Below are 13514 nucleotides of genomic sequence, written 5' to 3' on the forward strand. Positions count from 1 at the left end.
TAAAAGACATTACTAACTGCTGAGCAAAACTGATCAGAAGAGAACACTCATGCTAGCAAGCTCACCTGATGCAGTTCAGGCCAAAAATATAAAAGAAGTTCACTTAGGGGGCGCCTGGGTGGCTAGTCGGTTAAGTGTCCGACTTTGGCTCAGGGTTTGTGAGTTTGAGCCTGGCATCAGGCTCTGTGCTGACAGCTCGGAGCCTGGAGCCTGCTTCAGATTCCGTGACTCCCTCTCTCTCTATCCCTCCCCTGCTCATGCAGTCTCTCTCTCTCTCTCTCAAAAATAAATAAACATTAAAAAAAAAAACTAAAAAAAATAAATAAAAGAAGTTCACTTAGGCTTGTGGCTGATTAGCTGTATTTTTTGGTTTGGCTGTTATGTTGAAACACTCACTTAACCCACTTTGCTTTCTCCCTTATCCCAACTATGCAAGGCCATTTTGAGGCTCCCCTACACGCTCTCCACTGAGTGAAGGCACTTAGCAAATTCTTGTGACAGTAAAACCTTGGTTTGCGAGCGTAATTTGTTCCACAAACAGGCTTGTCATCCAAAGCACTTGTATATCAAAGCGAATTTCAAGGACCATTGGCTCAGCTGTGATCATGTGACATTGGGCGTCACGTACTACTCCTATTGCAAGACCTCACTTTTTATCAAGTTAAAATTTATTAGAAATATTTGCTCATCTTGTGGAACACTCTCAGGAACAAGTTACTCGCAATCCAAGGTTTTAGCACAATTGGATTAGCTGCAGCCACTGGGAACGTTCCAGCCGTGAGGGGACTCAGGAAGTGAAGGCTCAGAGTTCCAGCTGCTGCAAGGACCCGGCCCCACCGGGTTTCAGTACGTCAGAGGAATGGGTCGGTTGGCATTCCGCGTTTTCAGACAGCAGGGGTAGATGTTGGGACAAGTTCCAATGAAGAATTCCCCTGTTTTACAGCGCCTCCGGCAGCGGGCGGTCCCATAGCCGCATATCTTGTCTGTGTCAAATTCATTTCTCACTAAATAACAGAATAAATCAGTGCGATTATCATGCCTGAAGACCAGGAGGCGGGACTTTGGCAGTGGTTTCGCGGGGATAGTGAGTGAACTGACTTGAGAGAATACCCTGGAACCCTGGTGGAACAGACTTCCCAAGCCACCTCCTCCCTCTGCTCTCCTAGCTGATGGACCCCACCATCTGATTCTCTTCCAGATGAGAAGAGAATTTTAAACATTAAAATTAAACATTAATTGGCTCTTGTCACATCTCTTCTCAAAATCCCTACAATAAAATGCCTGCTATCACTTTTTGGTTGAATCCAAGCAAGCCCTTTACCATGAGCTTCCAGCAGCCCTGGCCTCTGTTCAGGGCCCAACGCTCTTCTCCCTGGAATACTCCCCCCTCCTCCCACCAATGACCTCCTGGAATCTCCATGTCACAACGATGGGGGATCTCTCCCTGTTCTTCCCATGTGCCCAAGCGCCCTGGAAGTTTTTTATTCCTTCACGACATCTTTCCCAAGTTGTAATTACATGATGTTTTCAGTGACTTGGTCTTCCTGATTGAATTCTAAGTTCCCCAAGTGGGAGACGATGTTCATGTTCCATTCACAAATTACGGGCTCGCCCAGTGCCCAACATGTGCTTAAAAACCAACCACCTGTTGAGTGAATGTTGGGACAGAGAGGACGAGCATAAAGCAGAAGCGACCTGAGCAGGGGAGAGCGGAACAGACAGAGGAGAGGAGATACCTACTGGGTTCACTGGGCTGAACCCTGGGACTTTGGTTTCAGCCTTTACATGTGAAAAACCTGAAAGTCTCCACTCCCACCCTTAAGGTAAGAAAAACTCTGAACAAACTCAAAATCGATGATTTTTCTTGGACCCATCAGAGAACTTAGGTCACAGGGCAAACCACCGCTCCCAAATTTGGAGAGAGTCACAGCAGAGATGGGCTAACCTGGGGCAGAAGCCTCTGGAGCCTTAAAAGGGTAGGAACACTGTGGTCATGTTGACAAATTTCCAGAGGATGAGTGAGGGCAAGCCTGAATCAAACGACTGAGGGCCACAGGGGAAGGGACCCCACTGCTTCCTGGGTTTTAACTCCAGGACGCCCATGAGGTAATCACGGTGAAAAGCCAAGAAGTAATCCCCGGTGGCCCTGGCAAGGAAAAGGGAAAGTAATTATGTGAAATGTGTCCAGAGAGTTTTCTACAACAAGAGCTGACTCTCCCAGGAAAATGATTTTACTAAAGCTTTATCTGGAGGAAGGACATGCCCCCTACACCAGCCCACCCAGCTTCCTCGCTCAAATGAATGGGACACCCTAGGACGTATTTGTGAAGGTCACATTGCAGGGACACCAGCCAGGAACAGACTGGTGTTTCTTTCAGTATGGTGGAGTCCTGATCATGAATATTTATTATATACTCATGGATATCTATTTTATACCAACACTACTTAATTTCTTTTTCCCTAAATGAATTCAATTTTTGTGTTCTTTTGGCACACCTGTGTCATTGTTTGTTTGAAGTTCTTCCACATGTTCTGGCACTACAAAGTTGCTCTGGGTTTATCTTGTACGTTCTCTGCTCCCGTCTTAGAATCACCCACTTCTCCAAGGATCCCTGACTCCTTCCATTGGTGAATGGAATTAAAAAACAGTATTTGAGTGCCAGGTGTGCTCATAGTTGCTGGAATGTTCTTGCTTCCGGGACCTCTAAGCTGACAGAGCAAGGACGTACATATTTGTTTAATAACACACACACACACACACCAATAAATATTTGTATATGTAACCATCTGTATGCAAGCCAGGTCTCCACCTGTCATCCATCCCCAGGTGGGTCATTCTATCTTTTCCCTGCTTATCTATAAACTCCCTCTCCAAACCTGGCTCCCACATCTGCAAGCCCGGTACTTAATTGTTCAGTTCCGGCTATAAGTGCATAGCAAGATCTGAATTGCTAAGCTTGTGTTACCTAACAAATACATCATCGGCTAGAGTGCCATGCTCTTGTGCATTGTACTAGATTATAGACTTCTTTTGTAACTGCCCACGTTACCCAGGCCGGCATCCCCTTCCCCCTGGCCTGCAGGAAAGTTGTTTTATACATTTATGATACAATTAGATCTGCATTTCACCCTGGGGTAGCCCTGACTTCCAATTAACTCTGTTAATTTGCACAGTGAACCTTAGTTCACCCTTTGGGCTGCTTGGTTCTCAGGGTTTAACAAAGGCAGAGCATCATGCAGAAGTTTAATATTCTGCCCTAGCACATTCCCTGTGTTTCACCCCTGGCCGACCCCCTGGCAACCGGGGCAAAAGATCACTTCTTTTCACGATCCCTAGTTTTCCCCTTTCCAGAACGCCATATACATGGAATCATGCCGTCTATAACATTTTTAGACTGGCTTCTTTCACACAGCAATATGCACTTAAGGTTATTCTGTGTCTTTTGGTGACTTGACAGCTTACCTGTTTTTTATTCCTGAATAATATTCCATTAGTTGGATGAACCACAGTTTGTTCTCAGCTCATCTACTGAGGGACATCTTGGTTGCTCCCGGTTTGGGGTGATTATAAACAAAGGTGCTATAAACATTCCAGGTAGGAGTTTGTTTGGACCTAAGTCTCTAATGTTTGACAAGGTTGCAACAGTAAATCCAATGGAGGAAAGACAGCCTTTTGAACAAATGCTGGAGCAACTGAACACCCACAGCCAAAACAGAAATGAGAACAACATTGACCATCTTCACAGCTTTTAGAAAAATTAACTCAGAATGGTTACATGGATGTGTAACTGTGAAACCATTAAGCTTTTAGAAAAGCACATAGGAGGGGCGCCTGGCTGGCGCAGTCGGTTGAGCGTCCGACTTCGGCTCAGATCACGATCTCGCGGTCCGTGAGTTTGAGCCCCGCGTCAGGCTCTGGGCTGATGGCTCGGAGCCTGGAGCCTGTTTCCGATTCTGTGTCTCCCTCTCTCTCTGCCCCTCCCCCGTTCATGCTCTGTCTCTCTCTGTCCCAAAAAAAAAAAAAAAAAAGTTGAAAAAAAAAGAAAAGCACATAGGAGAAAATCATCTAAGACTACACAAAAAGATCTGAGACTTGACTCCCAAAGAAACCATGATCCATAGAAACCATGATCCATAGAAACCATGATCCATAGAAAGAAGCTGGACTTTAAAAAAATTGCTGCTCAAAAGATCTATTAAGAGGTTAAAAATGCAATGAGTATTGGGGGGAAATATTTGGAAATTGCATATCCAACACATGACCCATTTCAAGAATATATCAAGGACTCTCAGAGCTCAACAGTGAAAACAAGAAAAAATCCAATTAGAAAATAAGTGTGAGCCATCCATCTCGCTGAAGGTACAAAGGTGGCAAAAACAAAAAACGAAACAAAACAAAAAAACAAAACCACAGGATAAGGTGTTAAACATCATGAGATTTTAGAGAAAATCAAACTAAAATGACATATAAGCTGTTGATGACAAAAACAAAAAAATCGTGGCAACTTTTTGCAGCAGATGCTAGCTAGGGTGTGGATAAGCTAGGTCACACTTACGTTCCTGGTGGGAGCGTAAAAACGGTACAGCTACTCTGGGAAACAGTTTGGCATTCTTTTGTGAAAACTAAACCTGCAACCATATGACTTGGCAAGTGCATGTTGGGACACTTGTCTCAGAGTAATGACAAGTTGTGTTTGCTCAAACATCTATAAACGTAAAAGTTTACAACACCGTTACTTGTCATAGTACCAAACTGGAAAGAACCCGGCTGTCCTCCAGCAGGTGAATGGTTCAATGAATCCTGGTACATCCACCCGGTGGACTACCATGCAGGGACAAAAAGGGAAGACCTACTGAGACACGCACCAAACATGGAGAGTCTCCAGACCACTACAGTGAGTGAGAAGTCCCCCAGAAGTTACCTACTGTAGGATTCCATTTATTTTATTTTTAAATTCATTTATATTGAGGGACACAGAAAGCGCATGCAAGCAGGGGAGGGGAAGACAGAGAAGGAGAGAGAGAATCCCAAACAGGCTCCTCACTGTCAGTGCAGAGCCTGAAGCCGGGCTTGAACTCACAAACCGTGAGATCATGACCTGAGCCGAAACTAAGCCGGTCGCTGAACTGATTGAGCCACCCAAGTACCCCTGTAGGATTCCATTTATATGACATTCCTGAAAGACAAGTTGTAGAAGTGGAGAGCAGATAAGTAGTACCCGGAATTAAGGTGGAGGCGGACGCAGGAGGGAAGAGGGTGTGGCCCTGAAAGGGCAACATGGCGGGGGTGGGTGGGGGCAGGGATCTCTGTGGTGATGGACTTGCTTTGTATCCATGTCAGTATCTGGTGTTCGTATTGTATTGCCCTCTGGTTGTGCTATTAGGAAAACTGCATTAAACGGTAGAGATGTATCTGTATTATATTTTACAACTGTGCATGACTCTGTAATTATCTCAAAACAGAAAAATGTCATTAAAAAAGGTTGTTGCTTCAACAGAATTAAGTGTGTTGACCTTGGGGAATCAAGAGGGAAATAAGGCAAGATTTCTGACCCAACAGGGAACCAAGGCTGGATCTTAGGCCTGGGGAACATGACCAGGAATCCTTACTTGAACTGGGTAATATGAAAGCTTAGAGTCAGAAAGTGATTTGGCAAATAATAGAAAGTCATTCGGGGACCTGAATCCAGTAATTGTCTCCAATTAAAGCCATGGAGTCAAGATGATTAACTTATATATGTGTATGACACATGAGAATCCTTAATAAGTAAATTTATCTACTTATCCTTAATATGTTCATTTCTCCACTTACCCATTTATCTATCATCTGTCTCAACAGGTGGTTGGGGCTGACTGCCTGAGGGCAAGTGAGAGGTTTGTTGATGTATAGTCTTTAGCAGTCCCCTTTAAAAAGAAATATCAGATCATTTGGGGAAAGTTCCCTTATCAAAAAATTATAGAAAAAGAAGGCAAGTAGGCAGGGACCATCAGGGTTAACTACTCACATTTCCTTTCTAAGTGAAGCACTTGACAAATTGATAAAAGATAGTCATTTATTTTTATTGAGGTGTCTTCTCACTGAAGAGACCAGAGTAAAAAGAAGACAAAATGAGGTCATTTATGTCACTCTGGAATGCCAGAGACTTCAGATTTAATCATTTGTATTCTTCCAACATGGCTGGAGGGTCAGGCAGCATTTCAGAGACTTCTGGCAGAGAGCAACAAGTTCTTCATTTTTCTGACAAGAATTCACGCACCTCCCTTGAAGCTTGGAGCATTTCTCGTCAAAAAACGCGTTCCTGGCTATGTAAGGGAAGGAGCCACTGGGATTAATTCTCCTCTCAGATACATCCAGTTACCAGGTACAGTCTTGTAACTAGTTAGGAAAGATTTCTTTACAAGCTGCCATGGTCTCATGCTGCCGGTAGATGAGATCGTAGGGAGATATTTTCTGTCTAATTTTTCTGTCTTTTTGTTTTAGGGGGTTAAAGACCAGGAAGAATACGTTTGTCTTGACATTTGGGGTTAGGCTGTGGGGGCTTTGGGAAGCAGAAGCTATTGTTCTTTTATCAGAATCTGTTAGCAGTACGTAATGATCACCTTGTCCTTGTAAACCCCTCCAGGGCAGGTAACTCCCCAACTCAGTGTCAAAGTGTTACACCCTGAGAATTGAGCAGGTCTGAGGCTGGGGACATGGCCCACGACTGGAGTAATAAACAGGGATAAATATATAGAAAGGGAAAAGTTTACTCTTGTGGGTGGAAGGGAAAAGATTGCTTAGAAAGGCTCATCAGATTTCTTTGCCACATTTCATAAAACGTGTTCAAGGGCCAGTAGGGGCATGTGTTGGGAGTGGTTCCCCAGGACTCCTCTTGTCTATTCTGTGCAGAATATAGTGGCTTTGGCCTTAGTACTTTATCAGTAGCCGTCCTAAGAGCAGCCCACTTCAAGTTAAGGAGAGACAGACATCTTACTGGAATCAACATTTTAGATTACCTAATCCAGGTATATTTAAGGACAGGCATCAGATGTACACAAGTTGAAATTAATGTCAACAAACAAAGGTGACTAATTCACATATATGTAAAACTAAAACCAGGCGGATTGGTATTAGCATGTGTACTAATCATTTCTAGTATCTGCATATAAGTTCATAAGTATCAATACTCCGGTGTTTCAAAGCTCAGTGAACTTTGCCCCCCACTGCAGGGGACAGTACTCTATCCCCCCTCCTAATATTGTAAGGTCATCCCAGGCTGGAGGCACTGGACCTCACTCTTCACAAGGGTCCTTGTATTATATCCAGTTAACAGTGATGGTCCAGAAAGAGAGAGCCTCTGCAAAGAGAGAGCATCTGTGTCTACAAGGATTCGGATGGATCATCACACACACCCATCTAGAGGTTAATGTAACTCTGTGTGTGTGTGCGTGTGTGCAAATGCAGATTAATAGGTCAGTTCCATCTGCTTATATAATTTTATATTGCCTTATTTTATATTGTGTTAACTAAATTATATAATAAACCTGACTGATCTGAAAAGGGGGCCTTGGTCAGTTTCCAATGTGTACATCGAGGTCAGTGGAATGAACAGCTCACCATAGGTCCCGGATCCCGGTGCACTTGGCACACAATCGAACCACACAGGCTCACTGCAAAACAGACCGGCAACACATACAGCTGGTGTGAGAATTCTGAGCCTCCTAAGGAGACATCTATAGCATCTGGCACAATTTGGACTTGTTGCAGGCTCTGAAAAGCCCTTTCTCTAGCTCTCTGGAAACTGGGATGAGTCTAGTCTTGGATTTTATTTTGAGGAAGATCTGACTGGAGCCACTAGAGGTTCCCAGGAGCCAGAGGATGTGGCAGGAGTCCTGCTGTGAACTCTCAGGTCCTGGCTTCATTCCCGCTTATCTGTATGACTTTGAGAAGCCGCCTAGCCCATCTGAGGCTCAGTTTCTGCATCTGAAAAATATCTATAAAGCAAACCTTCCAAGCCTGAAGTGTTGGTCTGAAATCACTCAATTCGAAGTAGGGCAGAGTTTTCTTAAAGGTCCTGGCACTGGAGAACCGCATGCATTTTGTGGTGTGAAGTGTTCCTCACAAGTGCCCAGCTTCATGGTGTTGTGACGAAGGAGCAGCAGTTTGACACGTACATTTGACCTGCGCCATGGCCGGTGTGAACGCGGTGTCCGAGCTCTGTCCCTTTCCTCGTCCCTTTTTGCCTTTTTCTGGCTCTCTTTCTTACCTGTCTCATCTCTATCACGACTATTTTTTACAAGAGCCACAGATGCCAACCCTAGCTTTTACATTTTTTCCCCAATTTTTTGTTTTTGTTAGTGAGCACGGAGCTGGGGACCAAAGGGCATCTTTCCTGGCATATCTTTATTTCCTCAACCCCGTGATACCCCATCTTAGACAATCAGGGAAGATGCAATGGATTCATAGAAGAGACATTGGTCACCTCCCATAGTAAATGCTCCCCTGCAGGGCCACCGGGCTGACCACACCAAGGTGCTCACTGAAGCAGACTCTTTCTCTGGGCCACCACCTCTAGAACCTTCCCTACAAAGACGTTCATTTTACCTGGGGCCAGAAGGAAGAGAACAGCAAAGAGAAAGAGGAATGTCCTCATGGCTCGAAGGGTCTTGAGAGATCAGCACAGTGTCCATGATAAAAGAGCAGCAAACACCCACATTTATACATTTCTCTGGACCAGAGAACATCTTGATCAGCGAGGCATGCCAGAAATGAGGACGTTTCCATGCTTTGCCAAGCCGAGCCCACATCTCAGTGGGTGTCACTCTGTCCGCAGCTCACTGCTTTTCTGATACTGGAAAGTTCCTAAGAAGGACAATGGGGAAGAAGGGAAGACAGAGTAGAGGGTTCCTTGATGATCAGGGGCAGATATATGCACCAGTAGGAAGAAAGATCTGGAATCTGGCAGTTTGGATTTCTAATCCTGACTATGCTCCTTAATAGCTTTGGTTCACTCGTATGTAAAATCAGAGTAACTACATAATATCATGATGGAGTCAGTGGGGTCTGAATTCCAGCTCCAATATTTGTGAGCTGTGTACATTCGGCAAGTGCTTTACTGAAACATATGTTTTATTGTTTATTTTTTAAAAAGTGCTGATACTTTAAATACTATATACATCATTTTATTTAATCTGCAAACAGCTCCCTGGATAGTTATGAGCATATGGGATATTTGATATTTGATTAAGACTACAGATACATCAAATATCCATATACTCTGACCACAGGCTGCCACTAATTTGATTATCTCTTTTTCCTAATCTGAAGTAAATCAGCTAAGTGGATGGAGAGAAAGGCCTGAATTACCCACTCTAATTCTTCCCTGTTGGGAAATACCTCTCTTTAATGTGACATTAGGGAGATGAGCCTCCCTCATCATCATTCTCCCTATTATTATTGCTACTGAAAATTGAAATATCTTAAAATATTATTAAAATAATCACAAACTCCCGAAAAGCAACCAAATGCTCACTGTGTAACTGAAAACACGGTTTGTGAATGTGATCTGGATAAGACCATCAATTTACTTCCTCCTGCCATAGTAATGTCAATAAATGATTGAACGCACAAATAACTGTGATAAAAGGGACACATTTTTAACAGAAGAATTGCAGATGGTCCCAGTAGACACCTCCCTCCAGGAGGTGAGGCTTGAGTCCTCCAACTTGAATGAAGGCGATTAATTCCAAAGAATGTGGGGAGGCAAGAGCGTCCCTTTAGCGCGGACAAAGCTGGCACCTTAAATGAGTGGCCAGGGTTAACATCAGGGGTGGCCAGGCATGTCCCCAGCACATTCCCTGACATGAGGGACAAGGCGAGGAGCCTCAACCCTGTGTTATTCTTCTCCCAGACCCCAAACCCCAGTCCGGTTGTGAGAAAACCTCAGACAAACTCGAAATCTTTAAGTTAGTCAGTAGGAATATGACATACCAATGATAATTTCTTGGTTTTGACAAACGCATCGTGGTCATACTATTAATAATTATTAGCATGAATGTTAACATCAGGGGCAGCTGGGGGAGGGGTATGTGAGAACTCTTCACTGTGCAGATTTTCTAAATTATTCTAAATTAAACAATTTGCTTAAAATAACTATGCGGGAATGTTCCATGTATCCTTAGCCTCAGTCACCATGAGATTTTTGTGAGGTGTGTGTAGTATGTATGCGTACGTGTGTGTGTGTTGATTATATATTCGTATATGAAAAATCCAGTGAAGAATGGTAGGTTGAGAGTCACCTGGGTGGCTTTGCTTAAGCCTCAGACTTCGGCTCAGGTCATGATTTCATACTTTGTGGATTCGAGCCCCGTGTCGGGCTCTGTGCTGACAGCTCAGAGCCTGGAGTCTGCTTTGGATTCTGTGTCTCCCTCTCTCTCTGCCCCTCCCCGCTCACACTCTGTCTCTCTCTTGCTCTGAAAAATAAATAAAACATTAAAAAAAAAAGAATGATAAGCTGAATATACAAATTTTTTCTATTCCCTTCCAATCCTCACTTAAAAAAATTTAGGAGAGCCTGAGTGGCTCAGTTGGTTAAGTGTCAGACTCTTGATTTCTCCTCAGGTCATGATCTCATGGTTTGTGAGATCGAGCCCTGCATCAGGCTCTGGGCTGGCAGCACGGATCCTGCTTGGGATTCTTTGTCTTCCTCTCAGCGTATGGTGTCTCAGTCTGTTTGAGCTGCTATAAGAAAACACCCCAGACTCAGTAGCTTATGAACAACATTTATCACAGTTCTGGAAGCTGCAATACAAGACCGGGCACCAGCATGGCCGGGTGCTGGTGAGGACCCTCTTCTGGGTTGCAGATGGCTAACTTCTCACTGTGTCCTCCTTTGGGGGATTGGGACAGGGAGCTCTCAGGGGCCCCTTTTATAAAGGTGTTAATCCCATTCATGAGGGCTCCGTTCTCATGACCTAATCACATCCCAAAGGCTCATCTCCAAACATCATCACCGTGAGGATTAGGTTTCAACATGAATGTTGGGGGGACACAGACATTCAGAGCATGGCATATGTGATTTTGTCTGAGCACTCACAAATAGCCAACTAACTCTCCCAAGGGACGTGCAACATTGTAAGAGCTAAGATGTGTCCTACTCACACCTCACTGTGAGGAGGGCAGATAACTTTGGGCGAATTCCAAGGATGGGGTGTGGTGAGTCCCAGGGTTTGAGGGCTGCTCAGGGAAGAGGTAGAACCATGAGAGGTGTTAATCAGGTGGTACGTGGACAGGGTTGCATGAGGGGATGGGCCTCCCAGAGAAGGTAGCATGAGGCGCCCACCCCAAAGGGCCATGGAACTCCCAGGGGAGAGGGGTGCTAGACAGGGGCTCATAAGTCTAGATGACACCTCTCACCAGCAAGGTGAGAAGTCTTGGGATCAAAGCCCTAGAAGGCTGTCAGCAATTTGGAGTCTTACAGCTCTGGGATTTGTCTTATCTATGTTAGCAGATGTTGGGGGCACTTTTGTGGGGGTGTACAAAGCAGGTAGGCTCTAAATGGCTAAACAAATGATGATTTGTACCATATTCAAAGCAATTGGATATGGAAGGATTTGAGTTTGGAACAGGAGGCTTTGAGCTACAGAAGTGAGCATGGTAGGGACCACTCTATAGGGGCATCTCTGGCCTCATGATGGAGCAAGGAGGCCATCCAATCCCCATGACAAGGACTAGCCCTTTAATTTGAAAGTTTCTAGAGTCATCTTGTTTTCCTAAGACTAGAAGTTCACTCCAGGTCAAGATCAGCTACATAACGTGCAAGGGCCCATGTTCAAGAAGTAGGAAAAAGGCGCCATTAAAGGTATCTAGTTCTCTCAACCTGTCATAGTAATGCTTCTTTGCTATTTAATGTCACAATCTCCCAGGCACAAAGATACTTGAAGGACACTTGCAGATGCTCACACTGCCTGGGGATCCCCACATTGCCACTGCACATACGTGTGTGGTCCACCATCAGCCACTGCTGGACCGGCGTGTCTTGCTCCAGAGAGAGTCAAGCCAGGTGTTTCCCCCATGAGCCTGCCACTGCCATCTATGGTGGCCGGGCAGCTCTCAAGGATATGTCAATATCTGCTGCAAGCAATCCGTATTGAATTGTGGGCTGGAGAGAGGTCTGCTCCTGCCAGGTTGCCCGCCTACACCACGGCACGGTCATGGCATGGGAGGGTTTGATGGCATGCTGGGCCCTAAGACACTGCCATCACATCTCTAGATACATCTCCACTCAGTACGAGCTGGGGGTCTGTGGTGGCAGTGTTTCTGGGAGGGATAGGAAAGGAGGAGGCTGGGTGGGGCCGCCAGGGCCGGGGGCCAGGAACCCCCAAGAAGGTGAGGAGGGGAAGGAAGGCAGATCATATGGGGACTGAGTCTCTAAGGTCCCAGACTTGCTCCTATTCCAACCAGATTTGATTTACAGAGCACATATTCAAAGATAAAATTGTTAAGAATTGCAATACAGTGAGTGCTGAGCATTAAACCCCAAGGTAAGAACAGGGGTGTGCAGCTGCCCTCCTCATACTTGGCCTGGCTCCAGGTTATTACAAATGCCTGAAAGCTGAAGGCTGAGGCTGTTAGGCTCAGCTCTCGTCCCCTAGTACCTACGTATTGCCTTATGTTCATGAAGCTGCCTTGTTTGAAGGCCACAGAAACAAATGTGCAGATATCAGCATGGCTGCACTTTCCAGGCCAGAAAAAGTTCACTGTGAGTTGGTGTAGTTGAAAAAGAATTTACATAAAAGTTGGACGCAAAGCAGGATAGACAGACATGTGAATGTAAGGCTGGTAATAATAGCCAGACACACTGATAGCCACTTAATACTCATTTCAGTGAGTCCTTTTAAATATCCTATGAAGTATGTACCTTTATTCCGTCCCCATTGTAAGATGAAGAGACAAGTTCAACAAAGTAAGCCACCTGCCCGAGGTCATACATCTGCTAACCCGCTCTGTCTGACCTCAGCCTGCCTTGTTCAGTTATCCTATTTTGCATTCCCAAGATGAAGAACAGAGACTTGCAGAAGCATGGACAACAGGATGGGGCTTATTTGGGGGTGCAGGGATATAAGTAGTAATTTTGATACCTGTGTTCTTGATGAATGAAAAGGATGTGGAAATTCTGCCTTTGGGCTGCTAGTTGACATTGTCACAGGCTCGGGGATTCAGAGCTAAGTTGGTAAAATGACTACCACCCCCCCCGCCTTTTCTCACAGACCACCATAAAATTGAGATTAACCACCCCCCTTTCTTGTATGAAGGTAGTACAAATGAAAACCAGGGCAGTAACAGTGCACATTGCTTGGGCTTTTCTTACAGGGCACCAGGCTTCTTTCTAAGCACTTCCCTATGTTCCAAGCACATCCATATCCTCATCCCTACAGCTTGACAACAACCCTAAGAGACTGGCAGAGGAGCTGTGGGCTTCAAAGAACCAAGTGGATAGGCACAGCCATCCCCATCCCCCCAGCAAGCTTCAGCA

General features: G+C 45.0%; 1 protein-coding gene across 1 annotated transcript; it reads right to left on the minus strand.

Moving 5' to 3' along the window:
• Positions 1–6151: 6151 nt before the first annotated feature.
• On the minus strand, positions 6152–8633 carry LOC122216830 (beta-defensin 106A-like). Its single transcript, XM_042933823.1, has 2 exons — positions 8585–8633; positions 6152–6303 (listed from the first exon to the last, which is right to left on the minus strand). Exons 1-2 carry the CDS (start codon positions 8631–8633, stop codon positions 6152–6154), a joined length of 201 nt encoding a protein of 66 aa, XP_042789757.1.
• Between the last annotated feature and the right edge of the window lie 4881 nt (positions 8634–13514).

The sequence above is a fragment of the Panthera leo genome, chromosome B1 (genome assembly GCF_018350215.1).
Source record: "Panthera leo isolate Ple1 chromosome B1, P.leo_Ple1_pat1.1, whole genome shotgun sequence".
Taxonomy (NCBI): domain Eukaryota; kingdom Metazoa; phylum Chordata; class Mammalia; order Carnivora; family Felidae; genus Panthera; species Panthera leo.